This window comes from Chironomus tepperi, unplaced genomic scaffold, assembly GCF_022539635.2.
Source record: "Chironomus tepperi strain 1889 unplaced genomic scaffold, CSIRO-AGI_Ctep_v1 contig_267, whole genome shotgun sequence".
Classification (NCBI taxonomy): domain Eukaryota; kingdom Metazoa; phylum Arthropoda; class Insecta; order Diptera; family Chironomidae; genus Chironomus; species Chironomus tepperi.
The window spans coordinates 3,150-27,800 of NW_027226389.1; the positions used below are offsets into that span (position 1 = coordinate 3,150).

Genomic DNA, 24,651 nt, shown 5'->3' on the forward strand with positions numbered 1-24,651 from the left:
TCTCACAAACTTCAATGTCTATTTGATAAGCAATTTAATTTTTCTCCAAATTTCCCACAGCCCATCCCCCAAAAAAAAATAACATAATATTTTTTAATAAAAAATTCAGTACATCACATCCCCCTTTTTTTTCTCGTTATGCATAAAGTTTTATATGATATACAAAAAATAACAATTTTTAAAATCTCTCCACTGAGAAATTTATTACACAGAATATGTTCGTTGCCCTTAAATTTCATATTTTTTTTGTCAAATAAATTTATTAATGTTTGATTTTTTTTATGTTTTTGAAACTTCCATTTAGTAACGACAAATCGTTTTATGAATCATTTAAATATTCACCCACAAAATGTAATAATTCAAAATATGTTTTTACTCACCAATATCGGCATGTTGTGTAGTCGGGGCTGGACAGTTGATCTCGTCGCTTTCGTCTGTACAATCGGCAGTTCCATCGCAATGTTTATCGATGGATATGCAGCGAGTAACGTCGCAGTTAAATTCATTATCGCTACATTCTATGGTCGGATGGTGCGTGGAATGAAATTGTAAGGAAATGTATTAGTGCCGAGTCTTGAAAGATTTTTAATAAAATTTGTTTATTTTTCTTGAATATTGAGATATTTTTCAAGAAAATGAAAATTCAATAACGTTTCAAAAATGAACATTCTTTATAAATTACGGGGATAGGATTGTTCCCCTTAAATCTGGTCTTAATTGAATATTTTGCGAAATATTTGATGTTTTAACAAAATTTAGTGAGATGAACAACGTCTCAAGTGTCTCAAAGTTCATTTAAATTTGTAATAAAGTTAGAGTGATAAAACCCTTAGTTTTGGATTAAGTCGTAAGTTCTGTAGTTGAGTTTGATAGTTTTTAGGTGGATCAAATGGAATTGACTGTCGTATGCGCTTAGACACTTATAAAAATCACTAAAAAGTCTCAAAAATTTCAATATTTTTCAGATTTTTAGAGACTTTAATTAGTGTCTGTGCTTTTATCCTTAGTGAAACAGGCTGCAATGAGTAGACCACGTGTCTAATTATAAACATGACTTATCAATATGCTCTCTCGATATCCAGGTACCGAAAAATTTTCGGGATCGGGATTGAAATTTACCCGATAACCAGAAAGCATACTTCATAATAAGTTACACAATCGTCACAATTTATAACTAGACAAACAATTGACTAACCGCAGCCTATTCCCCTAGGATACGCTTGATCTGTTTAACCCAGGGTGTTTTATAATATATTCGTTACGGACATATTAATCTCAACTTTTAAATATGTAAGATAAACCTCAAATTAATTGAAATCCTAATCTATCAAGTGCTTGTTAATTACTTAAAATCTCAAATTCTAACATAAAAAAGGTCATGCAAAATTCATATATTTGATGATTTCTTAGAATGACTTGTTCTTCTTAGGGTTGGTTTAATAAGCTTATCTTTTAGGAAATTTAAGTTATTGAGTATGGATCATCTGGCAGAATTCATGGGATCGAATGGTCTCATGGATGCCATGGATGCCTTGGATATCACGAAAGCCATTAAAGCTATGGAATGCAATGAAATCCATAGCTTTTACCAGATGATCCACTCCAAAGCTCAGACACTTAACAAAAATTGTGAAAAATTTTCAATTTTTTCAATCTTTTACAATTTGTCCTTACGAAATGTAAAAATTTTCCAATTTTTATAATTTTTTTTAGTGTCTGGACCTTGATCCACTTATAATTTATTATTATGATAATAAGAATTGTAGATAAATTGCCAAAAAATAAGCAAATTTTCAACCAACTCTTAAAACACTCATCATTCTACTTGAAATACACCCTAACAGCCAAAGAGACAGCTTTTAGGTACCAAAGTGATCTTTCTGTATCATAAAAGAATGCCTGTTAAGGATATCACCCTTTGCCTGTTAAGGATATCAAATCCCATGAATCTCTCTTGCTATTAGTAGAATAATTAAATTTATAAAAAAATCTCAGACATAAAGACAGATCACTATGAAATTAATAAATAAAACCGCTTATATACATCCTAAAAATGAATTAAATTTAAATTGATGGGTTGCAATAATTTTTAACGGAAAATAATAAATCAGGTCAAACTTAATTTAAAAAAATTAATAAAAAATCATAAAAAAAAAATAATAAAAAATCACCAATTGGATTTTCCTCAGGCGCATCTGTAACTTCTTCAAGAACAGAATCATCCTCCTCATCCTTATCATCCACATCCACAACTTGTGGTTTCTCTGACGATACATCCAATGGATTGAAAATTTCAACATCATAATCACCACTTGCATTATCATCATCATCTGGTTCCGTTCCAGTTGGACAATCATCCTCGTCTTCACCATTTGGACAATTTTTAACTCCATCACATTTTTGGACCTCACAAATAATTAATCGACCATCATTGCATTTAAATTTATCATCACCACGGCATGTATCATTAATTGCTAATGTTGGTACGTCAATGGCTTCATGTTCAGCTGATTCAAGTTTAGTATCTATAGATATATTATTATCATCATTATCAGGCGGACCATCTTCTCCAAGAATTGCTCCTGGAGTCGACTCATCAACGATTGGTTTTGGCGTTTCAAGTGGAATTAAAGGTTCAACTTCATGTGAATCCTTCCCACTGTCAATTTCATTAATCAAATTTTCTTCTGATTCAGTAAATGGAGTTGTGGCAATATCAATATCTTCAATATCTTCAATTTCAAGATCTTCCTCAATTTTATCACCATCATCATCTCTTTCAATAAAATCATCTTCACCGTCTTCCTCCTCAATTGTTTTATCATCAGGCATTTCAATCGCCGGCATGCTTTCATTATATTCACTTTCTGTACGGTAAAATGAGAATTTTGAATTTTGGGTGGAAAATAATTTTGAATTTTGTGTGAGTTTTTTTTTGTGTGTAAAATGAATTTTTTATGAATTTATGTGAATCCAAAGATAAATTTTTAATTTAGTTAATTGGCCGTGAGTATATGCACATATGATATGAATTGTTTATGCCAATGAGATTTGCGAATGGATGATCGAAAGATTAAAATTTTTTTGCGTGATTTATGAATGTTTTTTGGTTTACGTACAGAAAATTGAAATACATTTTTTTATGGGAGGAAAGAAGTCGTTTGAAGAAAGATAATTTAGATTTTTTTTTTTTTTGTTAATGATAATTTTTTGGTAAACGATGCAATACAATAGATACAATATAAATATTTACAAATTTTAAATTGGATACTTGTTAAGTGGATTTGAAGACATTATTAAAAATTTGTAATTTTGTGTTATAATTTTAGATAATCTGAATGATTATCGGTTTATATACAAACTTGAGTAATACAAAATTATGAGGTTGTAGACAATGAAGCTTTAATAATTATGCTTTAGATCAGGAGTTGCCAACCTTTTTTGTGGTAAAGTATACATCAGTCCTAGCAACTGTTTCGTGACACATCTTTTCAAGCAAATTTTCAAAACGGCACAACAATTTAGTAAAACTGTTCATTATTAGATTGATTAAGCAAAGCTCAGTTAAAGGCTTATTCTTAAAAACTCAAGGTCCACACTTCACTTGACCTGGCAAAAATACAGCGTGGAAATGGTTGAAAGCTCGTCATTAGGCTTTTGTGAATCTGACTTCAAGACAGATGAAATCCAGCCTCAATCCAGAGTCAAGTCGGTCTAAGATCAAGTTTTTAGCCATTTTAACACCGTATGTATTTCAAGTGAAGTTTTAGGTATTTTTCTTGAACTTTTCAAATCTAAAATATTTTTAAAAATCTTCAATTTTTGAATTTTTGGATTTTTTGAAAAAGGTTCGCTGCATACCTGAGTATTTTCACGGCACAGCACCGTGTAGCAGTACCAGAATGCCCGACACTGCTTTAAAGCAATTAAATTGAGTTAAAATGCACGCCAAGATCAAAAAGGACAATGAACTGTTTTTATTTTAAATTTCGTATAAGAAATGAAATGACGAAGATTATAATTATTGAAATTTTCGAATCTTCATTGTGAAAATTTGACAAATAATTTTAAAAATGACAACTTACAAGACGCGGATTAAAATTAAAAATGTGAAAAATTGGCTACAACTTCAAAAAATTGTCAAAATTATATCCTTAAATTTAATTTTACAGATTTTCAGTTGAAACTTGTATTTCACATTTGAAATTTTCATAAAATCATTTCCAATGATTACTCATTTTTTGCATTACTCAAGTGCAGTTTTTATATACATTTTTGGAATTATTACTTCAACATATAAATGTAAATCACCATCTATATTTAATTCTATTGTTAGAAAATATTTATACAGTATTGCATCAATTAATACATCCAGACTTTATACAACATTTTTTATTAGTGCAACAATTAATATTAAATTTTTTTTATTTTATTTCGTATTTATTCAAAACTTCCTGGTTCATCTAACTCTTTGAAGTGCTGGTTTGAATAATGTAAAGTGTAAAACAATTTCTTTTTTTTTCAATATTTTAACACGCTTACACTGTAAATTGAAGTTCATTAAAATGCATGCATATGCATTTTATGTGTTTTTTTTCTCCACAAGAATGTACGATTCATTAATTAATTGATTTGCAATTTGAATATCGATGGGATTGTTCTGAATATGGTGCTTATGCATTGAAATTTGAGGAATTTCTGATGAAAAATTTTTTTTTACGGTGAATTTGTAAAAGTAATTTTTTGAATTTTTCATCAGAATTCTGCAAATTGGGGCATTAACCCAGACGGCAAATGACGTAGAAATGGTTGAAAATCCACCTTCAAGTTGACTTGATTCTGAATTGAAGTTGGATTTCATAAAATCCGTCTTGAGGACAGAGTTGAACAGAGTAATGTCTGCTTGGTTTCGGGTTTTAAACCATTTCTAAGCCGTGTGCTTTTCGGGTAAGGCTTAATTATTTTTAAAAATGAAGGTTCATAAAACTGAGTAACAGAGCTCAAAGTTTGATAGAATATAAAATACGATTTGACTACGAGGTCTGCTAAGTAATACTTTAAAGACAAAATCGTGAGCATGTTGGAATGTAGTGTCTCCAGGGCAATTGTTACAAAATTCAGCATCAGGCTGTCTCGACTCTGGCATGGCATCGGATTAAAATTATGTCTGAAAACCACGCCAGATTCTCTTCAGTTTAATCAAATTTTCGATAAATTAGCCGATTCTATTGAACTACTCTAGTAGAATTTCAGCTCAAAAATCTAGTAATTCACCAAAATCAGTCAATCTTATGAACCATCAACTTTTTTAAAAAATTTCTCAATCTTCCATAAGCACCACTCATAATCTCCTCAAATTGACCGCCATATTCGCAGATAAATTTCATTTTAACAATTTCGTATACTCGAATATTAACAATACCTGTACTTCTACTACTACAATCTTGCTCATCAGATCCATCAGAGCATTGTACATCTCCATCACATCTCTCATTAAGTGGTATACATTTTGAATTTGATAAACATGTAAATTCCTTATTTTCATCACATTGTTCATCATAATCGCCATCTGGATGTTCTTCTTCGGGAAAATGTTCTTCCTGTGATCCAAGACTTGCTAACAATTCCTGCATATCCTCTTGTAATATTTGATCATTTGTCAGATCTACTGTCGGTTCTTCTTATTAACATAATTTTCATTTTGTTAATTGAATTTTTTTTACAAATAATGATAATTTTTTTAAGGGAAATAATTAACAAAATTAAAAAGCAAATTAACAGATAAAATACAATAAAGGAGTAAGGAATAATAGATAAAGAAAATGATAAGCAGGTTATAGCACGTGTATGAATGATTCTTCTGTGACCAGCCACCATTATCTGTAATTTACCTGTAATTGGTCTCAATATAAAGTCACTTGGATCAGCGTGCATGTCTTCAAAAACTCGCTGCTCATTAATTTGTTTGTAAAGTAAATCACGCAAATCATTTCCGACAATTTTTGGTAATTCTGATGCAATATTAATCGACAAGTATAATTCAAGCTCGGATATTTTCCTACAAAAAAAGATAAATTAATTAAATATTCCACCAACAGATGGCACAAGCTGTTTTGTTGCTCAGTTCATAAGCGCCATCTATTAACTACTTACTTAACATTGATGAGTGATGCCATGATCGAGTTATTTGTTGTCTTTTTGTACCAATTTTCAAGATTTTTCTTTACTATTAAGGATAGTGTTTTGAATTCATCGCTGTTATGATCATTAAAGTTTTCATTCCACATTTCATTGATACGGAGATTTAATCGGACTGTAAAGGGGTGAAAAAAATGGATAGAATGAATATTCAGATGCTCAGTTGTGTAAATCTTGGGATTTAAAATTAATCTTGGGATTTAAAATATATCTTGTGATTTATGTTGGTTTTTGGGATAAAATTTGTTTGAATTTGTTGAGTTAGCAGTTCTAGTTCCTCAATTTTAAGGGATATTGAACAGAACTTGAAGTTGACTCAGATTTTTTATGTTTTTTAAATATTAAATTGCAAGTCTGCCTGCAACATTCTACGAACTCTAAGATACAGCTGAAAACTGCAGTTCTGCGAATCTAAAACGCAGGAAATTCAGATTTGCATTTCCTGGCCGAAATCTAGATTTATCCAATTTTTATTTATAATTTGAGTCAATTCAACTCAAAAGCATGGCCAAATCTTACATTTATTTAACTTTATGGGTAATTTGAGTCAAATTGACTCAACAACATGGCCAAACTCTAGATTTATCTAATTTTTTTGGATAATTTGAGTCAATTTGACTCAAAATCATACAAAGTTCATGTCAACTTCAAGCTCTACTTTGAAAAATTCAAGAAAAACCCGAGCAACACATTTTACCCATAGCAGTCATACAGCTGCCATAGTAAACCAATATTCAACTCCATAAAATCACAAATTACTCACATCTCTTAGAATCATCAACATGAGGCATAATCAATTTATCGTCATTGTCTGGTAAAATATCATTATCATGTTCTCCAGATCCATTAATCTCATTGTCTTCATCATCATCCTCCTCATCATCATCATCCTCATCATTTCTATGCCTTTTCCTTCTCAATGTATTATCTTGTTCTGTTCTAAAATTTTTATTTGAGGTTTCATGTTGTGACTGTGACTTTTGTGCTGGTACAGCTCTTAATTCCTCAACTTTTGGAATATCTACATCCTGTTGATGAGCTTTTTCATTATTCTCATCACTATTTTTAATACCAAATAAATTTTTAACGCCGCGTTTTAATCGCTGCCAAAGGCCAACATTTTCATTATTTATATCACTAGGATCACTAACACTACGCTTACTAACTAATTTTGTTCGTAAATTTTCATGATTTGTATTGACAGCGGATAATTTATCATCGCTTAACGCACTGTCGTCGAACACTAAATCGTTGTCGGGTCGCTGTAAAGAATAAGCAAAAAAATAGTATAAATTAGTTGATATATTTGGTATGATTAAGTGGTGGTCTTCCCATAAATTAATTAATTAAGGAATTTTTAAAAGACATAAGAAGTGCGGTCCTTGAGATAATCAAAATATTTAAGTAGCCAAACTAATGAGCTACGATAAATCATCATTCATTATGCTTCCAAAATAAAATTTCACATTTTATTCAAAAATTTCATATTTTATTCAAATTTATAATGAAATTAGGCCCTTTACATCCGATATTTATGATGATTTAAAGTAATAAAAACTGATCATTTAAATAATCGCCAAAAAATGTCTTCAAAATTTATCTCCAATCTTCATCATACTTGCATTCCACGACGACAACGACTTGACATAATTTCCATGTATGCGTGTTGTATGCAAGCACGCGTTTAGGCTTTCTATCTGTGCATACAATTGAGTGAGAGATAAAATTTATGTAAATTACACATAATTATTTGATTATGTTGTATGTTTTTTCTTCATTTGTCTCTTGACTTTGGTCGTAAAATACCGAAATATATTGTCTTTTATCATCTTCAGCAGGGTGAAGTTACAATGAGTTGAGGTTTCGAGTTGAAATATTAACTGATGCTTCAAAGATGTTTGGCTGATTAAGTTATTTTGATGATGTTGTGGTACTTGGGAGATTTTTGGGGCATAATTTAAATGCTGAAATGATGCTGTTATAAGAGCGTGCTATGGAATTTCGGAGGAGCGATTTTGGAACCTTACTTGAACAACATTTAAAGTCGGCAATGACAAAATGAGATGCTAAAGATACTTGGATTTGAATTAATGATGTATTGAGATTGATAGACAGTTAATTTGAAATTTTGTACCTTTTAGATGGTCTGCAGACCTCAAAGATGATTTACATGGTTCAAAATAGATCGATAGATCTCATGAACGGCTTACAGACCTCAAAAATGATCCATAGATATTAAAGATGGTTAATAGACCTAAAGAATAGTTCAGAGATTTCAAGAACAGTTTACAAAATTCAGAGAAGGTCTACAGACAACAAAAATGGCTTAGATATCTCAAAGAAAACACAATAGACTTCAAAAATGGTACACGGACCTCAACTAAGGCTCACAGTCCCAAAAGTCCGGACTTTGAAAGTCCAGACTCCACTAAAGTCCGGACTCCACTTTAAAGTCCTGCCAACTCTGTAGTACAGATCTAAATGATAGTTCACTGAACTCAAGAATGGTCCACAGACCTGATCGATGGTCCTCAAATCTCAAAAATAGTCTCATGCTCCCAAATGTGTGATTGACAGACTTCACAAATGGTTCAAAGACCTTAAGAATGATTCAAAGACCTTAAAAATAATTCACAAACCTCAAAACTGGTCTACATATCACAAGCATGGCTCATTACCAATAAAATATGAATTTATTCCATTATTTGCTCTCTAAACCACAGCGTCAATCCATAATATCATCAATTACCCATTTTTCTAAGTAAGTATCACAAAAATAGAAATTTAAAATCCAATATTTTGATAACATTGAACTTAAAACCCATTAAAACCGACAAACTGCACCATTTCTATCACTAAAATCACTGTCACTTCAAGTGCTGATAAGCCTTTGTTGACGTCTCAACTTTTCCACATTTCTTTTCCTCAACATTTTTTTTCTTTTCTATCTTTAGAAAATCAAATAATAAAAAAAAACTTCATTTTCATTGTTGCTTAACCATTATTCATATTCATGTGAGCATTTATTTATACTTAAATGACTAATTTTGTTTATATTTCGTCTATTTTTCTTTTTGTCTCTATCTTTTATATCTATTTGTCGCATGCCTTATGTATCAATGTACGTTTCATCGCAGCACGAACAAAAATAAAGAAAGTTTTAAATTTTAGTTGAATTTGAGATAGAAGTAGGAATGATTTGGAAGTGATACACTGCATTAGGGCAGTGATGAGTAATCTATGTTCTGGGGCACATCAAATACTGCCAAAAATTGTTGGAAATGTAATGAATCGTGTCCTGGGTAGGGTTTCAGCCACAGTACTAAAATCATACAAATTATCAATAATTTGTACGGTTTTTGCCAGTCACAGACACCTGTTTTGCAACTCTGGTTTCAGTCGAGCCTTACTACTTGCTTACTCCCAAGTTCCGCCACGAAAAATAGCAGTTTGCCCACCCCTGCATTAAGGCATTAGGAATATCATTCACACACAGATGTGAAGCGTATTCCCTGAATTCCCCCTACATCATCACTTGCACTTTCAGTTCTAGTAACACGAGACATGAAGTTAACTTCAAGAAATGAAAAAAATGAGAAAGAATAGAAAATTAAAAATGAAACATAAGTGACGTTTAACAGTACATTAGTTGGTAATAGAGTAAGCAAATAAACGAGCATCTAAATGGGCAGTTTATGCTTATAATGAGGTGTTACACACTTTTTATTGTTTAATTTAGAGATGTTACATTTGTAATAATATGGATAAAGTAGGTAAGTTGTTAGGAAGGTAATTAAAAGTGTTTTGGAGATGGGGAAATAGAATCTTGGATGAATTTAAATTAATATATGTTGAAATTGAAGGAATAGTTCAATTTTTTATTGAAATTCAGCTTCATTTTAGTCAGGAAACCTTGTAGATATTCAGATCATTGTGATCCAGAGCTGCACAAGGCTGATTCGTGACTAATAAATGTTTGACAATTTAGAGTACACCAGACGCAGCTCTCCAGTCAATAGAACTACAGTAAATTGACATTCAGCTTAAAGTGGAATCAGAATCACTCCTTTGATGACATTAGTGCCTATAACCTGCAAATGAAGGCTGTGAGTTGCGTTTTCAGTTCATATGATTCAAAAAAAGACAATTTTCTCCTTTCAAGTCTCAAATTTATGGTCGGTATTGCAATAATTATGTACCAAAGTACTAAACTCAAGTCGACCACTCTGCCACCAAGTCACTTCAACTCACCAGCATCAAATTAGAGTTATTCACACTTTCTCTTCCCAAAACCATAAATTTAGATCAATTTGTCTGTTATTAATCAATCAAATTGCTTTTTTAAGCTCAATAATCATTAATCTACAATTTAATTTACCAATTTCCCTCAAAACATCAATAGACAGCCATAAGACATTTATACAAATGTCACCAAACCAAACTAAGGTGTCTTCAAATCAATTATATAATTTTCACTTTATATATGGGTCACAAATGCATTTCTATACAAATAATATGAAGTTATATGAACATGTGCAATATGCAAATTTATGTTCATTACTCAAACAAACGGATGGGAAAAGAAGTTTACACACCCACAAAAAAGCTGCATATAAGAAAAATTGAAAATTTTGCATATTTTTTCAGCTCTTCCACATTTGTCATGTTCGTCGATTAACAACTTAAACTATAACTTTTATGTCTCTTCAATTTCATATGCAAATGTTTTATATTTTTTGAAAATAATTATGGATAACGAAAATTAAAAAATTTTTATGGCGATGAATAAGCATTGCAATCATTAATTATACTTTTATGACTTTGAAAATATTTTTAGTCATTAATTTAAAATTTTATATAACTCAGCATGTGATGAGTTTTTCATCTTGGAGTATTTTTTTTATGTTGTCGAGACTTTTAATAGTGCTAACTAATGTTTTGGATGTTGCAACTTGTTAATTATTTTGCCTGGCAAATTGAGAATTGCAATAGAAAAGTTTATAAACACATTAAGGAGTGTCAAGTTGGTAAGACTTACTGAATGATCAGGTTTTAATGATTTTTATCGCAACAAAGTATGTAATTTTGACTGGGCAGATCGCTACTATGAGTTTTATGAATGATTTATAAATGAAGCGTTGAATTTAATTTATTTTACTCAATCAATTCTCGAGTTATTCAATGGTTTTTATAAAAATTTATTCGATGCTGAATGCTCATTGAGTAATCGATGTTAGATTTAAACAGAGATTAACATCATTTACTTTACATCAGAGCTCGATGTCGACTTTAATTTTGTGTGAAAAAGTCGAACCTATTCAAGATTTTACTTGGAAGGAAACTGTCGATAGAGACAATATTGCATTTGGTATTGGTAATTTGTAGGAGACAACCAATGATAGAACCATCTTAAGGCGTCATCTGAGGGAGATAGATAGATCGGTATGGCCAACGTCGACTTTCAAAAGTGATTTACACTAACAAAATATTACAGCTTAAAGACGACTTTTCTTTACAAAATCCAAGTCGACTAGATTCAACTTCGAGCCCAGTTAATTATTTAGTACACTCGATCGAGCATCAATCCCTGCCATTGAGCACTACAGACATGCATACGCCGCGACCATAAGTCAAGCATTTTAAATTTATTAATGTACATGCAGAATAAAATTTGTAAAATTATTTACGCTAACAATTCCGTCATTAATGTAGTAAACTCAGAAAAGTCATAGAAATAATAAATTCAATTTCAAACAAGCAGGTGAACAAGCTTGATAGAAATAGCAATAGACTGTGCAAAAAAACATGTATTAGATGCGATCTGAAATCTCTAAGATTCATATCTCGTTTAGTAATTGAATGTAAAGAACAAAACCCGAGCGAACGGTTTTGTATTTGGCTAGTTGTATTTCAAGATCTATGAGCATATAATGAAGTCGTCATCAAGTCGTCGTGCGACAAGCCATTTTTAGATTTAGACATTCGGTCAAAGTTGAAAAGACTCAAATGCATGGAAACTTCCACTGGAGTCCTGATTTTAAAATTAAATAAAAACGTGTAAAAAATTGAACTCCATTGTAGGCGCATTTTTGGACTTTTAGAGTCAAGACTTATGTAGCCTATATGCAAAGTTGGCAGAACTTAAGCCCGAACTTTGCAAATCCAAAAAGGGGACTCTGGAGTCGCATAAATCCAAAAAAAATGCATTCCTGCCAACTCTACTTTCAAGAATTTCACAAAATTTCACCCAAAATCATATCCCAAACCATCATCATATCTGCCATGATCTGCTTTTATACAAAAAAATTCATCGTAAAATAATTTTAAAATCACTTCCTAATCTGATAACATTACTGACCTACTTCGAGGATTATTCGTAGATTAAAAAGTGTTTATGATTATCTCTTATCGTGATTTGACACCTTTAAAACATTTTTTATGACGCTTTTGTACTTGACTCTTGGTTAAGCTAGTGTCGAATGAGGCATAAAAAATTAACTGATTTTTTTCACAAATTTATTCAAAATTTTAATTGATATCACCCTGATAATTATCATAAAAATATTCGTTAATTAATAATTTGATTGAGCAAACATAAAGTCATCCCCCATGTGACGCTTCCTTCCATAAAAATAAGATAATTTTCAATTAACCCCACGCTTAAATCACATCATGATCATCATTATAAAATTCTCACGACCAAAACGGCTCTAACATTCTTTTTTAGCGAACCATAAAATTATCACAATAATGATATCAAAACCAGTCGTATATCATAAATAGAAACAACATTAAATGTCTAGACACATGCGCTCTCCAAACCAGCTTTTCAAATGAGTGATAGAATTACAGTTGGTAATAAAAAAAAAATAAGAATCGTCTCACTTTACACAAAAATAAATAAATATTTGTAAATCATCGAATGTGCAGTTAGACAGAATGGAGAATATTGCCGAGTGACACAATACAATGTGGTAATGACGTGGTGGCAACATATTGGCAACGTAGTGACAAAATGGAGGCAACGTAGTGACAACATGGAGGCAACATAGTGACAACATGGAGGCAACGTAGTGACAACATGGAGGCAACGTAATGACAACATGGAGGCAACGTAGTGACAACTTGAAGGCAACGTATAGACAACGTAGAGGCAACGTAGTGACAACATGAAGGCAACGTAAAGACAACGTAATGACAACGAAGTGACAAATTAGCGACAACGTAGTGATAACGTAGCGACAACGTAGCGACAACGTAGTGGCGACGAAGCTACATTGTGCTGTTCGGATAAAGAACAATCATTATGAAATGATCAACAATTCTGGCCGCTAAGTCTGTCAAATCATAAAAACGAATTTAGCAATAATTTTTTATGATCTTCGATTATTTTATTGTTTGTGGTTTTTGTTCCTTATTCATATTTAAATATGATGAAAATAAAATCGATATTCTCTCTCCAGCCGACAATTTAAAGCCTCTGCTTCAAATCTGTTGTAAAGAAGAAGAAAAATCTACACGACATGACAATCATATTTAATATGTGTGCCGATAACGTATCATAAAAGGGATATGACGGTAAATGTGAGATGAATAACACGTAACATGATACAATATGATGATGATGATTATTATTATGATGATGCTGGTGCTGAGATGTTGATTTTTATTTTTGGATAGCACTTGACTTTTAGCATCCTGTCAATATTGTTTCAGGTTTTTTTGGCTCGTAAGAAGAGATTTTTTTGAATTGGTGTGGAAAGGTGGAATGAATTTATTATTTGATGATGAGGGAAATTTGATACAGCAAACAAGAAGCTGGAATGATGGATTGGAACAAGAATAAGCATTGTTTAACGAATCAGTCAAAATATTTTGGATAAAAAGTCATGAAATTGAAGATTTTTTGGATCAGATTTGAAGAGGATTTTTTTGGGGATTTTTTGAAATTCATAGATGTTTTCGAAGATGTTGGGGATAGTCTTTGAAGGAGAAAGTTGACAGAGACAATATTGTGTAGAAATTAGACAAGGGCCTACGATAAATCATGCTCTAGGCACCATCTGAAACAGGACGTGCATCACAATTGAACAGCCAACACAATAAATAAAGTTGTGGATTATCAAGACTATCTCGAGAGTTTCGCAGGTTTCTCTGGTCTATGAGAGTCCCATTAGGTATTTGAAGGTATCTGGGAATTTCTAATTTTGTCAACGAATGAATTTGGAATTCAAGCTTTGTTAATGAAAATGGACACTAAATTTTAATGCTGTAACTAGCCCGGAAATGGCAAAAAATCCTACTTCAATCTGCATGATTCTAGAATGATGCCGAATTTTATCGAATCTGCCATTTTCGGAAATTTCCATAACATGTGCTTTCCGATTAGACAAACGACGAACTAATCGTTGCCTATTCCATTCAGGCATTTGTATTGACTTCTGAAACTTTCTCAGAATATTCAGAAAATGACATACTTTTACTAATCATAATGTCAGTACTAAAACAATAAGATTCCCAGTATAATGACTTCCTACTAACAAACCGTTATCTTTATCTATTAACTGCATATGAGGTCTATCAGCTTCTTCCTCAAAGAAAGCACTCAAAGTCCCGTAATCCACCACAAAAATAAGTCATTAAATTCCACATCCATTTCTCAATTCAAATCTTTAAACAATTTTTCAGCACACACATTTGAATGACACATTTTCACACGTAATTTCATTTTCCTTATTTGTCTTAGCATTTACAAAAAAAAGTAAGAAGAAACAAAAAATTGTCGATCTATATTTACCACAAAAATGTTCTCGACAAACAATAAACTCATACCTTCATGTCAACACATTACTACAATTTAACCACCCAAATTGTACATACGGCAATATGATGACGATGATAATAATACCCGTAGATTCTTTTTTTTCCCTCTTTTGTTTGTTTGTTATGCAATTGAGCAGTCACCGCACGATTTTCCATTTATCATGCAACAATTTTTTTGCTGCTCTTCTTCTTCCTGCTCCTCATTTTCTTAATATTTTATGGTTTTTTGCTTATTTTAGGTGATAATGTTGTGAATTTGGATTGGGAAATTTTTGAGAAAAATTAGGATTTTGGTGAGTTTATAAAAAGCACATGGAGTGGAAATGGACTAAAATGCGGATCTAGGCTGTCATAACTCAAGCTTGAGTCTAAATGTCATGGAATCTAGCGTGGAACTAGAGTCATTCTAGTCTGGTCCTGGATTTAAGTCCATTTTTACGACAACCTGTTTCGTTTAGGCTTAGTGTAGGCATATGCCTTGTAGATATGCTTTCTCAAAATCCCGGTAACTATAAATTTTCGGGAAATCTTGATCCCAGTCCCGATAGCGAGAAAGCATACTTGTATGAAGGATTTGAAGCAAAATATAGCAATTTTCAGCAAAAAATTCAAGATTCATTCAAACATTTCTATAATTAATATTAAGTTCTTGAGAATCGAACTCTCAATTTTCCGTATTTTCTGAATACTTCACATTTAACTATTTCAACTGCAACATATAACAGTGATAATTTCCCATCCATACTAACCATCGAATTAAAATCGTCTAGAATCTTAATTCACACAACAATTTCTCACATCATTAATTTTCTTCATTCAAAAACCTGCTAATAATTCAATTCTCACTCTTTTTCTTTATTTACATTTTTATGCAACATTAAACACACAACCACTAGAGTGACACTTAAAGAGTCAAAAGGCATCCTTCTTTATTGTTTCATATTCAACCCTTCACCTTTTTTATGCAATTGAAATTTTTTTTTATCAAAAGAAGCATGAAAAGAGATGTCATAAAACAAGTGCACATCATTACAAGTCTAAGTCTTGAGAATCCTTTTTCTTCTTTTGAATATGACATTTTGTGTAATAAGGGAATGTAAGGGGTTGTGTTGGAGTTGGGTGGTTCAAGGGAAATTGCAATTTTAGGTGTGAATTTTTAGAGGAAAATTTTAGGGAATTTTAATGAATATTTAATGATTTTTTGTGACTTTTTGACAAAATCTTATTGTGAATTGAAGCGATTGGGCCATTTTCAGTGGGCATCTGAGGGATGCCATGGTCTCCTAATCCATAAAAACATAGAGCAGCACAATACACCACAACGTCGTCGCATGAACGACAAGAAGTGAAAATACTTTGCCGACAATGTGATTCCGGGTTTCTGGCCATTTTACGACAAAAAATGACAATTTTTCAACATTTTTTCACCATGCATGGCCATGCTGCTCAAGATTCCTAACTTAAAAATACTCAAAATCTGAAAATTCTCCACAAAAACCCCGCAAACACTTGACAGATTAAATTGAAGATCTTTCACAATAAAAAAGTCTCTTAAGTAGCTCACTCATCTTAATACTCTTTTTCATGATTTACATTGTGCTACATTGTCACACAATTTTTAATTGTTTTGCAACATAGCAACACAACATATGAATGTTATTATCAGTTTCATGACCTTTTAAATCACCGAAAATAAAAACAACATGATGAAGAAAGAAATTTATTATTATTAAGTCAATTGATGCGTAAACGCGTAATTGATTGTTCGACAATCTTGCAGTTTTATTGATTCCATGTGTGTGGAACAAAGTTGTTAAGATATGTTTGGAATGGAATGTGAGGAATGTGAATGAAGGCGCATTTTTTGGAGTTTGTGTCTCAAATTAAAGCAGGTTTTTTAGTGACAATATAAGGAATTTTGATTTTTTTTAGCATTTTTCATTGTATTTGAGCAGATTTCGAGTAAGGACTTTCGACTCAAGTCGAGTTCATTTTTTTTAGTCGACTTCGAGTCGACTCGAGTCGACTCCAACCATATCGACTTTGAGCTCTGTATTTGAGTAAATAAATTCTGAATTTTGAGCAATTGAAGAGATTGACATTACATAAGCTTTGTCCGATCTGATGGATACAGTGTAGCACTTGGTAATGGCAATTGGCAAATGGAAGCAAGCGATAGAGTCAGTTTTAGACGTCAACTAAGAGAGGCAATGGGTTAAAGCTTATCTGTACGTCCAGCAAACTAAGTAAGTAAGTTTTCATTCAAAAAAGTTCAGATTCTAGTTTCAGAGTTAATGTTAAACCCAATTCTACAAGTTTAAAATTTACTTGGACAAATTAGATCCCCACAAATCAACCATCACACCCAAAAATTAACATCCACATTACAATTCAACAAAAGAAGTAATAATCAACACCAGATATCAAAGATCATGACTCTGAATCAATTTGTTCTTGGTTGTCGATAAATACAACAAAATGAATACAACAAACACGCATAAAAGCAGTGTTGGGCAACCTGTGTGTCGCCAAAAAATTTTGGAAATGCCATGAATCTAATGCTAAATCAAAGCTTACTACTAAAGCGTACCGAGAAGAATAAAAGGTTGTCCACCACTGCATTCAAGGAACAGCAAAAAAATTAAGCATGAAGAACATAGAACACGAAGAATTGAAATGAATTGACGATGAAAAGTGCCTTCGATTTTTTTCAAAAAAGCAATTTATGGCAATTGATGATTCACGATTGTTTGAGAACGACGAAAATTAAAGGCAAAACAGATGGCGATGAATGATGAAAAGAGAGGCATTTAATGTAGACTTTTATTGTTCATTCGATACGATATTATAATATATCCACATAGTTACAATAGCGATTGGACATGAAAAGGTAATATGTTGAGAAGCGTGCAATAACCTTAAGTCTAGGATCATCGAAGATCAATACGCAAACTTCCGAAGTTCAAACATTTTAATTAAAAATTTTTAACCTCACGTGATGCTTTAAAGTCATTTAAAACTTAATATATTGCTCAATTAACCTTAAAAATTACAACAACAATGAGCCAATTTATTTTAAATAAAATAAAAATTGAGCCCTTTTGTGCCAATAAATAATGATCATTGATTGACAGATTGGTTGCGATAAGTCTTCATTATCATCAATTTCAGATTCACTAAATGAATCATTAACTTATTGGCAGCATAAAAAAGGGTTTTTTTTTTATTGTCATTTGACAAAGTTTGTTACTTCGGTTGCGGTTCGACAGTTATTTAATATGAGGAAATGCTTCCATACAGAAAAGAAGATGTTATCAGTTATTCAAACTCATTTAATATTCAGAACACGATGAAGCAATTTCTGGTGATTTCTCGTTCGTTGCAATGGCTTTAAAAGACTTTTTTTCTTATTTTTTCCTGACATTATTATTGTTATTACGATGTTTTGCGTCATGAATGACTTTTTCTGGTATGATATTGTAGAATGAGGAAGGCTTGGAAGTATTTTTAAAGATATTTATGTAGTTGAGGCTTTAAGGGACATGTTGAGTTCATAAATAGAGACCAGAATGGCACTAAAAGATTCATAGATCCAAATTCCGACAACAGACCATCAAAGCTCTAACATGATGTTGGATTTGAATCAAATCTGACCAGATTTTGTAAGATTCACAACAAAAAATTCTACACAGCTTTCTTAGCTTCAAGCTTAACGTTTTAATGACCCTAAAATCCCACAAAAATCCTCCTCAACATCACAAAAATGAAATCAAAAATTCACAAGCCACAAAACAATCAAAATCTATCTAAAATACATTAATTCTCGAACGAAAATCTTCTCCCGCATAAACAAACGACCATAAAAAATTAGAAAATAATCCATCATAATCTTCATAAGACTTTTCGATAAAAATGAAAAAAAATAGAGAAAGAGAATCTCATGAAAAATCATTTCAGACATGAGGCAGGGCATGAAAAGAAGAGGAAGAAGAAGAAGAAGAAGGAGAATTTTCTCAGAAGTGGAAGGAATTGGGGTGATTGGAAGTGATGTTTTGTGATTTTTTGGGAAGCTCGACATTTTTAACTACTTGCGGACAGCACAAATCAGCTAATCGATTGAAAATTTGGCTCCAAACCAGCGTGACTCTAAACTAATGCCGGATTTGGTTTAAAAATTCGGTTTCAATCCGAGACCATGTCACTCCGGCCTGGTATCAGATTGTGGATCGACCAGCCGATTGTGCTATTCGATGCTCATTTTCTGGAGATTTTGTGACACTGGAACTTTGACTAATTGGTCGAGGAGCTGGTTTAAGTGACACTAATCTAGATTTAACTCGATTGAACCTCAGTACTATCCGCCCAATCGCTACCCCACTGGCAAATGGTCAAACACGAAAATTCAAAAATTCCAACTCCCAACATGACATCATTGCCAACCAACCCCCAAAGAATTCATGAAAAAAAAATCACAGTCAAGTATCATTCAGAATTATTATTAACTGTGTTTATATGCTAACAATTTTAGGGTGAGCATCAACTTTCCATCAAATTGAACACTAATCCAATGACGACAATATTCTTCCCTATGCAAAAAATAAAAATCTGATGATAACATCAAAATCATTTGACCCATATTTTATTACATTAACCTGTATGCTATGTGATTCGATGTATGAAAAAATTTCTGTCGGTATCTTTAAAAGTAACATAGCGAGTTCATCTTTAAGAATGTAAATATTGTCATGACAGGCAACGAAAATGTAATAATTTTTCCACTTAAAATATGATACCAAGAGAAAATCCCTCCTGAAACGTGATCTCAATATTCTTTTCTGCCTCCTTTCCATCTATTTCGTACTGTAAATGGCAATAGACGGAAAGATGCTATGAGTATAGATGTAGAATGACTAAACACGTGGAATGGAATTGCATGTGAATAAAAATAAAGGAAATTTGTTCTAAATTTCAAATAAAGCATCCGAAAATTGCTCAAATTTGGCTCAAATCTGCTAATCGATCCGAAATTCAGCACCAAGTCGTTGTGACTTTGAACCAGGATTCCAAATTAGGTCCAAATCCAGCACCAGGTCAATGTGACACTGAACCAGGATTCTAAATTCGGTTCAAATTCAGTACCAGGTTGACGTGACTCTAAACCAGGATTTCAAATTCGCTTCAAATTACGCACCAGGTCGAAGCGACTCTTGCTCACAAATCCGAATTAGGTCCACATCAGACCCATTCCAGACTCACGCTGGCATCAATAAACTCAAAATTTTCAGGGTCATATATTCGTAAATTTGTGACAATGGCATTGTATCTATATGACATAATAATAAAAGTAATATGATCATTAAAATGCCTCATCTCTCCTCATTACTCTCAATTGTTTCCTTCCTACTTCAACGTATATAGTTTTTTTTTTTGCAACACATTTTATTCTTCTTACATTATAGTAATAAATATACGTGAATGTTTCATCAAAGAATGTATTCACAACAACGAAAATCTAAATTAGATTTTTCCACCTACATTTAATCAAAATTTATAGACATAGTATGAGAAATTTTGTAGAATGATAGATGGAAATGTAAAATTAAAAATGTGAAGATGCTAGAAAAGTTCTAATGAGATTTGGAATATTTTTGGATATGATTATTGTGAGTTAGATGGACTTTATGAGTCCGAACTCCACAAATCATCCCAAAAAGTTACCTAAATTGGAGTTCTGCCAACTCTGGTGCATTGATAATGTTTTGGCAAATAACAAAGGTTTATATTGATTAAAAATTAGTTCAAAGTTTGTAGGAGTCAAATTTGGAGGCTTCTTGATTAGAGTCCAGACTTCTTGAACGACTTTGCCTTTTCGGACTTTTTGAGTCAAGGCTCCCTAAGTCCTGGCAACTCTGATTAAGTCAAGTGGAATTTTTCATGGAATATATCACTCTTAATGGCAGGATGTTCAAAGCTGCGAAGTCAGAAGAAGGCCCAGTGTGTTAAAAATACGAAAAATCATCACTGAATCCGAAGATTCACAAAATCCGCAGCTAAGCTAAAGTCAGGACAGATTGAAGCCACATTTTCCAAATTTTTGGTTGCCCAAAAATCGGTAAGTCAATCAGAAAACCTTTCCCAAAACCAGTGTTGCTCTAATTTGATGCCAGATTCGAGTTAAATCTGGAGCAATACCGTACTAGTACCGGATTTAAGATCATGGCAAATAGAATTGTGCTATTTGAGTTAGTATAAATTGTATTGAGTATTAATAATCCTGCTAATTCTTCAAATACTCTAGTACTCTCTACAACAGCTCATTCAACCATTCCTTCATAATTGAAAATACAAACTAACATAAAATAAGCAATAAAACGTTCAAAATATCAATTTATTGACTTAAAAGGCGCTAGAATATTAGCACATTTAACATAGTTACTGTTTCCAATAATAAATATGTTCTACATCATAAATTCTTAGACTCTCAAGCATCATAAGAATTCAAACACAAAAAAAATTACTTTATGACATGTTTCATGCAAAGTGCTGCTTTATTTTCTTTATGTATGAATGAAATTCATTAAAGCGAGACACGTCAAGATTTCCCTCTCATTCTTTATTCATCATCTCCAATTCATATATGAGTAGCAGCTCTCGGCTTGTTTATTGCAGAGCTCATTTAAATTTAAATATTTCAACTTCTGCACTTTTTTTTTATTCCTTTCTTAATTTTTTCACATGCTAACAATAATAAATGTAATTTATTATTTATTTTTATGTATTATTAGCCACTGAATGCCGACTTAAATGCGGAGATGTTTTTTGTGCTTGACATGATCTCCTCCCACACATTAATACAATAGCATAAACAAATTTAAATATGAAATTTGTGATAACAATGATGAATAAAATGAGAAGAAGCGTAAACACCTAAACAAATTTTTTGATCAATGACCATTTGTATGAGTAAAATTTACTTTATGCTGATCCCAGTTTTTAGTCGAATAAAGAGAGAAAATTAAGTTAATGTGACAATGGATGTGATTTATTCTAAATGCAATTTGCAGCTATTGAGGCTGATGATGATCTTTTACAATTAAATATCACAAAGACATTAGGATTGGTTTCAATGTGAGTGCGTTATCGACACTCGACACTGATGTTGTCTTTGAAGGCACACAGCATTAAATGGTCAAAAGTACAACCCCAGGTCAGTTTGACTCAAGCTTCAGTCAAGATTCAATGAAATCCTGTCTAAAGCCACACTCAAGTCGATCTGAGGCTGGATTTTCGACCATTTTTACGCCCTGCGCTTTCCATGTGTATACATTAATGATATTCACACTAAGTACTCCGTATATTCTTCTAATGTCTCTTCTATTGGTTTATCATAGAAACTTTTTTCAACGTGTGACGTTTTTGGGGAATTTGTCAGCTTTCTGAGCAGTTTTCCTTCATTTATAAGCTTTAACATTGCAATATTAGAGTTTATAAGCCAATCAGGAGATAATAAGTCATAAAGAAATCCAACTGATAAAACGTTGTCATTTCCACCTTTGAATAAATATTTAAAATTATATTAATATGTCATTTAAGAGATTTTTAGGCGCTAGAAATTATAAAATCAGATTTTAAGCAGAAGCGTAGCAAGCATGAACGGGCTTCGATGGGCTGTACATGTTATAGAGGATTGGAAGCTCTATTAAGTAAGATCTTTAAGCCTGACTTTTTAGATGGCAAGAGAGCACGTGGGCATTAAAAATTCATCGAAACAAACTATCGATCGGAAAAGTTTTGCATTTGATTCGCGAATCAGCAAGTTTAAACCAGCAATTGAGCCAGTTTCAGGCGACATCTATGCAAAGTCTCACATAGAGTCTTACATTCATATGTTCATTCAGCAAAATGAGATTTTAAGTATCAAAAATTCAAAAAAACTCAAAGAAAAAGGCTCGAAACGAATCAGTCGTGAAAACTTTAATATTTGAAAGATGTTTTTTGAGGTTTCAAACCAAAAAGGTTTGTAAATTAAGGTAAATTACTGCCAAAAATAAATATTCCTAAACAAGGTACAGCATGAGCAATGCGACATCATGTTTACCAATTGGATAGCTATTTACCTGTTGAATAATATCCTTTATAATCCCATCCTAATCCTATTAAATAAAGGATCAATAATTTAACAACATTATAGGCTCAAAATTACTGGTTGAGTGAACTTTACCTTCATAAATTTTTCCATCACTTGTTATTACAAAGTTATATCCAATATCATAAAATTTGTTAGAATTTAAAAAATCATTTTGAATTTTCAGGATATTTTCATTACAAGCTTCCTAAAAGTTGAAATATTTATTGTAAAATTATGAAACTTTTTTCGAAATTTTTCTTACTTTTTTGTAACAATCTGGCATGTCAATGTAATCCCAAAGAATAATGTCTACCGGTAGTTCAAGTAAATTATGACTTTTAACAGATGGACTTGCATTCCATTCAGTTCTCGAAATTATATTCAAATCTTTTTCACTTTGTTTATCTGTAGTCTGTGACTGTTTGGAGTCATTTGAATGTAGCTTAATAGTAATTATTGTGAATAACGCGATAAGCCCAGCAACTAACATGAAAATCTTAAAAAATATCAATCTCGAAAAAAATTTCTTTTTAATTATTTTCTCAACATTATTTGTCAAAATTTCCTCATTTTCTTTAGTTTGTGTTATTGTAACTTGTCCATTACAAACAATCCTGTTACCAAAATGAACATCTGATGATGATTGAACACCAATTGAATTAATATTTGACGATATTTGAGTTGAATTTTGGGTTTGGAATGTCTGAGATTGATCATTGTGGAGATGGGTCGCTTCCTCTTGTTCGTCAACATCAGAATTTGAAGCTGTGATTGACGATAATGAGTCTTCGCTAAAATTGTCGGTGATCGTAATCATTTCCATTGATTAAGGTGATAATTTTATAGGTTAAATTTGAAATTTTGATAAAATTTTTAATTTTAGATGTGATTTGAACTTAGTTGACCACTTGTGATGAAGTATGTAGCTTAAACTAGAATAATTTGTGTGATATTCTCTCAATGACACATTGTTCCTATAATTTGTTATCGTAAAGTTTTTCTCTAGCGAATATAAATTAAATTTAAATTTTTGCATAAAGTCAGTCAACAACAGGGGCGTAGTCGGGGAGGCTTTTAGAGGCTTAAGATGATTAAGACCGAATTCGGCATCAAGTTGGAGCAGAGGTGGGAAGCCTGGGAATCCCATGAACCGTATGCCGTGTGGGGTTCATATCGAGGCTTACCTTCAAGGTGTGCCGAAAAAGAGAAGATTGCCCACCATTGCGTTAGAGTCACACCAGCCTAATGCCCCATTTTTAATCAACTAACCATTTTCCATCATTCAAAACTACTTCATGCAATCCAATGAACACAATTTCAATCTAATTTCATCTTAGTATTCTCATCTCTGCGCCAAAATTGAGTAACTGAGAAGATTTTTCTCTCTTGATCGCACAAAACTCTCTAAAATTCTTATTCATGCAATGATCAGCATTTGTCTGGGAATCCCCCTTTGCAAATATAGAAACTGACGTAAAATTAATTGTAAAACTTTATAGCAA

At 32.1% G+C, this 24,651-nt stretch overlaps 1 protein-coding gene across 1 annotated transcript; it reads right to left on the minus strand.

Moving 5' to 3' along the window:
* Positions 1-380: 380 nt before the first annotated feature.
* LOC139091948 (protein PFC0760c-like) lies at positions 381-7,855 on the minus strand (the record flags this gene model as incomplete). Its single annotated transcript, XM_070642196.1, has 6 exons — positions 7,817-7,855; positions 6,962-7,460; positions 6,154-6,313; positions 5,892-6,058; positions 2,172-2,867; positions 381-518 (listed from the first exon to the last, which is right to left on the minus strand). Coding segments are annotated over exons 1-6 (1,699 nt in total), but the record flags the coding sequence as incomplete, so codon positions are not given.
* Between the last annotated feature and the right edge of the window lie 16,796 nt (positions 7,856-24,651).